The sequence below is a fragment of the Saccostrea echinata genome, unplaced genomic scaffold (genome assembly GCF_033153115.1).
Source record: "Saccostrea echinata isolate AGI-Se365-2 ecotype Australia unplaced genomic scaffold, CSIRO_AGI_Sech_v1 ptg000029l, whole genome shotgun sequence".
NCBI lineage: Eukaryota > Metazoa > Mollusca > Bivalvia > Ostreida > Ostreidae > Saccostrea > Saccostrea echinata.
In genome coordinates this window covers 43,542,164-43,549,903 of record NW_026889778.1, presented here as the reverse complement: position 1 = coordinate 43,549,903, position 7,740 = coordinate 43,542,164, and the positions used below count along the sequence as shown (strand labels likewise).

At 34.1% G+C, this 7,740-nt stretch overlaps 1 protein-coding gene and 1 pseudogene across 1 annotated transcript; one reads left to right on the top strand and one right to left on the bottom strand.

The window, feature by feature from the left end:
• Positions 1-3,587: 3,587 nt before the first annotated feature.
• Positions 3,588-4,274, top strand: LOC133195355 (uncharacterized). Its single transcript, XM_061331198.1, has one exon. It carries the CDS (start codon positions 3,588-3,590, stop codon positions 4,272-4,274), a length of 687 nt encoding a protein of 228 aa, XP_061187182.1.
• A 1,036-nt stretch (positions 4,275-5,310) lies between these two features.
• On the bottom strand, positions 5,311-7,063 carry LOC133195982 (uncharacterized; annotated as a pseudogene).
• Between the last annotated feature and the right edge of the window lie 677 nt (positions 7,064-7,740).

Genomic DNA, 7,740 nt, shown 5'->3' with positions numbered 1-7,740 from the left:
ATAATTAAAAGAAAGAAATAATTGAAGGTTTTTACAGCCCTCAGTTCTTCTTTAGCCCTTCCCAGCTTAAGAACAGACCACAGTAATTATCAGTAAATCTCAGCATCGACAGCACATCAACAGTATTTATCAGTATTTATCAGACTCAACAGTAAAGACGACAGTAATTATCAGTATTTATCCGAAACAACTAAAATTATCAGCAACGACAGTAATAATAACAGTAAATATCAGTATTTATCAGCAAGAACAGCACCGTATCAGTAATTATCAAACATTATCAGTAAAATTTGGGATTCTCAGCACTTTTTTCGTCCAGTAGTGTTCGAATAATGCAATCGACTATTCGACTAAAGAAAATAAATGTTTTGACATTCCTAACAATAATACCAGAAAATATCTGTGAAATTTTATAAATTCTGTGTTAGAAATTTCAAGAGCATATGTTTTATATTTTTGCATATATATTTTTTGAACGCCTCTGAAAAGAGTTTATCAAAACGTTACAAATACATTATTACGAAGTTAATATACCTATCAGTTGCGAAATAGTTAAAAAAAAAACAGTCTTTACAATTGTAAATAGATTTCTTAACTTGTGATTTCTTAATTTAGGTACAAACAACAAGCAAATACATGAAATAAAAAGTAAAAGTAAATAATTCTTCTTCAAAACAGAAAAGAATAGATTATTTCTCTCTACATTTACTTTGTTAATCACACAGATACTATTAATAAATGTGTATAATATAATTATACCTTTCTCCCGTAGAAAATATTGAAATCATTTCAAAAGATTTTCAAATATTAAAGAACTTTCCTTGTTTGCTTTTAATCACCTACTTTTTATACACAAATGCAGCATTTGTTTACACTCAGTCATTAACGCATTTTTTTGACACTCAATCATTAACACACATTCAATGATGGCACATGTTGTTATGACATTTAAATCTAAAACAGAAAATAGTTCCCCATGTATGTTGAAAAATTAGATATTTTATCATTTTTAATATTTCAGTCTCATGCTTTGTACGGGTGTTTTGAAATGTTTGGTGTCTTCGAGAAAGACTAGCTATTCTTAAAGCCAATGAGTAGAACTACAAAAACGGTGTAACAAATTCACAATGGTTAAAACACCGTATAAAGATTGCTTTATTATAGTTTTCAGTAACATGTTTTATTTCTACGTCCAGAGGGCTAGATTAACTATACTTACAAGGATATTATAATGACCATTGAATTTGTCATGTATATGAAATGCTGTCTTTAAACGAGGTTGTTTAAATCCTTGCAATATCAACTTATCTGCCAGTTGCCACCCTCGGTTAAAAAAAAATTATCGTAGTCAGAGCATGCTCTTGAGTATCTAATAAGTTGGGAGAAGTAAACACCGTATGCGGGTGATATTAATGAATTCTCTTTGTTCAGGCCCGTAGAAAGAAAATGCTCAATGGATGCTATTATTGAGAGTCCACGAGCATAAAGTAGCTCTGTTAACTATAGAATAGTGTATATCGGCTAGATTATTGGCGGGGTGGGGGGATGGACGTCCCCCTGCCCCCCGCTTCTAGGTCATGTTGTTTCTTTTATTACAGCTCTAGAAAAGTCTTCAGTATATTTTTATACATTGTACGTAAGGTTCTTCTTTGATCAATTACATAATAACCAATTATTTCCACATAGAATATCTTTGTAAGAAAAAAGATTCATTTGACGTGAGTTTATCTTTCTCTCAGATCACATAATTTCTATTTTTCACACCAACAATGTTACGTCTTTTGACATCACCTAACTTTGATGATGTGTTAAATATATACTATATACCTCAGGTATATATATATAACTTAAATATGTAATATGTAACTCAAAAGACGGTGTGTTTACTTTAACATGCATATTTTCTCGTCAATTTTTCATTAAAGATGAACCTCTGGTAAAAAACCACTTTCTGATTGTATATAAGATATGAAACATTTGTCCTAGTGGATATATAGTATGACTCTTAAGAAAAAATTTTAGAATATCATACAGCTGTTTTGATCTCCGTCCTGGTATCAGGCCGTGAGGTTGATATCGGCTATGGCGCGTGCCGACACAATCCGAGGGCATAAACCAGGGACGAGATAGTTGTGTGATGTGATACAAATGCATATTTAAAAGCATTATAGGTAATAGCTTTTCAAAAAGCTTGCCTGACTAAATCAATCAATATCTATGGAACGTATAAGCAAGAGAAGTGCTAAACGTTTCCGTCATCAAGGAGCGACAAAGTTGCAATACTTCATTATACAAAATGTACAATTGACTTTCTCTTGTCATAACCAAATATTACAAATTAACGAATTCTAAGACGTGCCACTGTTAGGTCATTTATTAGTTAGCCCACGGGCTGACTAGTTAGTTGGGAGGAAACTGCAAGTTCGCTTGCGTAGATTGGAATTCTGGGAAAAATAGTTAGAACGAGTCGTTCTAAAGAAAGTCATACTCTCTTATCAGAGGGGTCGCTTCTTCATGCACACTCTCTGGTCAGTGACAGATTGATGAGACGGCCTTTATTTATAGATTGGTGTATTCTCCATCGTTCTGTACGACAAATTGCGAACAGTTTTAACTAAGGTCGCGCTCCATTGACCTGTTCGAGACACGTCCCAGACAAATTCTCGCGCAAGATGAATGGTGCAGACAGAACACGGACTATGGCGGACAATATGCAATTTCAGGCGTTAATGTCAATATTTCTGGATGAATTGCTTGAAAACGAAGGGGAATTTTGTCAAACTTTTCAAAGAATTATGCAACTCTTTGCAGCTGCTTTGTTATCAACGTAAGTTAACCAGTGTACACCTGTCGTATACATTCAAATGTATGATATATTGATATATTCCCGTGCGTTTCCTCAGTTAGATGCAGTAAATATACAGAACTAGGTTTAGATGGATAAATATTACATAAATAAAATTATTTTCTTTATTAATAAAAAAAATCTCATCTTAAATACATGTGTATTATTATCATTATTATTAATTAAACGTGGATTTTTTAAAGAAATAAATTCAAATTGAGGCACATAGTACATGTATTGTTTATTTGGAGGGGAGAGATTAAAAAAATCAGCTGAAAGAAAAAATTTCCATACTCGAGAATCCTAATTCATAGGGGGGGGGGGGGAGTTCCAACTTTTTTCTTAACCAGATTTTATTAAAAATTCTCATGCATTACCTTGCTGATTAAACTATTTAACTATACTGCAATAAAAACGGGGGGTGGGATCAGTAATGTTTTGGTAAAATTAGGATGCCAGCCCCTCCTCCCCCTACTACATGCCTGATATTATAAGAAAATATTGATGCAGAGTAACTGGATTGACAGCGATTTTTAGAGTTCATTAATGTTGCAAAATAGTTTTATGTTTATGTGTTCTATGTTTATGTGTGTATTAATTTATGTGTTACATTTATAGATAGGGCAAGGATAATAAAACCATAATCAAGATGTATGTGGAAAATAAAGAGTTAGAAGTTCGAGATCGAGTTATTTGTTGCAAAATCTTATTTACATATTCTAAGTGTTTATTAATTAGCTAAATGTTATGTGAATTGTGTTACGGGGCAAGGAAAGATAAAACAAGAATAGAATTGTATGTGGAGGAAACTGTACCCTTCTACAACCTATATGATTTCCGACGCTTCTTTCGGATTTCTAGATCAACATTTGAATGTTTATGTAGAAATATTGCCCACTTTCAACAGTTACAACCTGGCTGGACTGGAGGAAGAGAATTTATTTCAACAGATAAACACTTGTTAATTAGCCTTTGGTATTTGGCAACCCAAGATAGCATTCAAAGCATATCAGACAGATTCAATGTTACAGAGTCCTCTGTTATTAGATGCCGCACAAGGATCACAGACATTTTTGTTAATCATCTTAAACAAGTATTTATTGTCCTCCCTTCAGCTAATGAACGCCTGGAAATAATGGACAAATTTGAGCAAAAACAAAATTTTCCTAGTGTATTGGTTGCTATAGATGGTACTCATATTGCCATAAAAGCACCTAAAAACCACCAAGAAACTTACGTCAATCGAAAGGGGTTTTACTCAATAATCTTGCAAGGAATTTGCAGAGAGGACCTTAGATTCATTGACTGTGTAGCAGGTTGGCCTGGAAGCTGCCATGATGTCCAGGTATTAAAGAATACAGATATATGGAAAATGGTATCGCAGTTTGTGGCAATGGACATTTTCTTGGAGATGGAGCTTATCCTTTGAAAAGCTGGCCACTCACTCCCTACCGTGACACGGGCCATTTTACACCCCAACAAAGAAATTACAGCTACCGTCATTCTGGCACAAGAGTGACAATAGAGAGGGCGTTTGGGTGTCTAAAAGGACGTTTCAGACGTCTGCGATATTTGGAAACTTTAGACTTGAAAACATCTGTTGAGATCATTATTTTATGTTGCATAATTCATAATATATGCATCTTATGTTGCATAATTCATAATACATGCATCCTAAACAATGAGGATGTACAAGATTTTTTAAGACAATCAGCAAGTGCCTAATGTGCTTCAGTGAAATTTAGTAGACAATCAAGCAGAAGGACTAAGAAAACGTGACAATATTGCTCAAAATTTACCTTGAATGATTATTTCCTACAAGTTATATCTGATACTGTAACGTGTGGTTCTAATTGTCTTATAAATAATCACTGTTTGCTTGAACTTGATTTATTGAATATTTGTATTTAATTTCATTGACAAATAAAACTAACAATAAACTTTCAAAAAAAATTCCACATTTTTAATAACATGGAATAATAAGACAAAACAACAAAACAAAAAATTGGCACTTTCTGTGATAAGTATAAAAATAAAAACAAAACATTTTGCTTAAAAATAAAGATATTCACACATGGACATATTAAAGGGATAATTTCACATAATCTACTTGATTTTTCCCTTAAAGACAGTTTACTGCAAGTAAATTGTAAGTAACTTGAAAGTTCAACATTTGAAAACCTTAATGGATTTGTTGATTTGCTTCCTGCATATTGGACACTTATTACCAGTAAGACTTGATGCACATTTCAAACAGGCTATCAGATGTCCACAAGGAAGAATTACACTTTCTGCAATTTTTTCCATCCTCCATGCATATTTTGCACTCATCTAGAAAGGAAATATAAAAATATTTGTACTAAGCTTCATGAAATGAAATCCAATTTTTCATATTTATTTATTTATTTTTTATTTATTTATTTATTTTTTTTATTTTTTTTTTATTTTTTTATTTTTTTTTTTTTTTGGCTTGATTGTAGAATTTCCAAAAAAAAATTCCAAACATTTCCATTTTTTCACGGTGTCTCCTTTCCACTTGTTCTTCAAAACGCTGATTCTCATTCTTCATGATTTGCTCCAAGCTTTCTACTACATCATTTGTGCGACGCCTTTTTGAACTTTGATTTTTTTCAGGAGACACACATTTTCTCTTAGTAGAAGTTGTAGGAGTGTCAGGCCTACCTGTGTCGCTCTCCTCTGTGCTCTTGGTGTCCGTGCTCGACTTGGTTTCTGTGCTCGACTTGGTTTCCGCGCTGGATTTTGTCCCAATAACACATTCTGGTTGAACGTTAGGCTTTGCTGACATAAATTCTATGTCATCCTCATATGGGTGACTTCTTTCTGTCCCACTTTTTTTGGTGTGGTCTTTTAACATTTTTTAATCCTCGCATCAAAGTTTTCCATCTCCCTTCCACTTGAGCTGCACTGAAATTACATTTTTCTTTTTGTTTAAGAGTTGCTGCAATTTTGTTCCATAGTGCCTTTTTTCTTAATTTTCCACTTGTGATCAGTTCTTTTTATACTGGTCAATAAGGAGAAGTGTGGCTGGTCTTGTCCAAAGAACAGCAGAGTCAGGAGCCAGCTCTATGGGTCTCCCATCTCCTCCTTCTAGATCCAGACTTTCATCCTCCAGATGAAGAATTTTGCCATCATAGCCACCAGTACTTGTTAAGTGTAAAATTAATGAATAAACAAAATATTTATATTAAGAGGTACTAAATACCATTTATATTGGAGGTATGTTACATTGCCCAATCCTGATAAAAATTTCTTTTAACAGTCCTTTCATAAATTATACATGCAAATGTTCCATAGAAATGTGGCATTTTTACTTACATCCAAATTCCTACGCAATGTGTACACTTACAGGCTCATGGGCATAATACCTTAATCTTTAATGTATTACATTACAATTGCATGTTTATCAGCTTTTCATGACCAACTGCAATACCATAGAAGTGGCAACATTTTTTTATAAAGGTTTACTATCTTGATACTCTCTTTAACAGTTTTAATTAGTAACTGGGGGTTAAAAATCTTAAACATGTAATACCTTATAGTCACTAAGTACTTACTACCTTAGAAGAGTACATAGGCGTCAGAACTGGGGGGGGGGGAGGGAGCTTCGGTGGCTAATATACTAGGCATTGGAAATTGGGGCTTGGCCCCAAAACGTTTTTTGGGGGGGTGGGGGGGTGGGGTGGGGGGGTTAGCCTCCCCCTTTGCTTCCGACGCCAATAAAGTAGAAAGGGGGTTTGAGACATCACGATTGAGCGTAGCCGTTGCGAATGCCAGTCACTGACCCAGACAAAATGTCTACTGAATTTAAATACATTTGCCTTATATATAATCCATACATAACCATAATTCAGCCAAAAAAGTAATAAAAAAATGATAATAAAATATTAATAATGTATAAATAATTTTAAAAATTGAGGAATCCGCATTAAATGTTGCCAATTGTCGCAGGAATGTGACCATGTTGACCTCCAATATGGCGGTCAACGGGAAATAACTCTTCCTAATTTGGGCCTACTGAAAACTATCTATTAGAATAACTTTAGTACTTTAGTTAACCGAACAAAAATTATATGCAATAAGTTTATATATACCTGGATCATCACATGCATGGCAAACAAATTCTTCCATATTTTTAAAAAGACGATGACAACTGTCGCATTCAAAGAGTGTCGCTCTGTTTTGTGAATTTGTCGCCATCTTGAATTCTGACTGCACTACCTCTCGCACATGGACAGAAAGAACAGTCCGAGAACAGTGCACTTTTGTACTCCATTGACTTTGCACATGTTCGGAGTGTTCCGAACAGTCAATGGAGCGCAGCCCTTAGGAAAGTTGTCTTGAAGTAATTGAGACGAAAATGCTTCAATGCTGCTCTACGATGCAAAGTAATGGCCTGTACACTTTGTAGCTAGAGCAAAATGAGATATTAATACCCCCCCCCCCTTCCCGGACGAAACTCACTTACGATAATGGTCTTACTATATATATTATGAATGAGTTTAAAATACATCTTCATGTACAGTTTTAAAATCGTAAAAATACAGTTCTACTTTGAACCAATTTCAGGACCTTTCTTTTCTTCTATTATACCATGGTTTTTTTTTAAATGAAAACCAGCATAGATCATGATGTAATATTCTTCCTTTTGTCGATTCTTTACTTAGAACCTTACGGGAGTGAAGCCCATTCCTCTACGGGTTCCTTTACGGGTACTGGCCTACACTCTTGTCACTGTATTAAAAGGAAACCCTTGTTCATCACAAAGCATGGAATAATATGCTACTGGTTGGCTTACTAAGCTTTTTTAAAACGCTTACCTTGTAACGTATGTTATTAATAAATGTAATATTGAAAGAAAGGCTAGGTGGAAAACA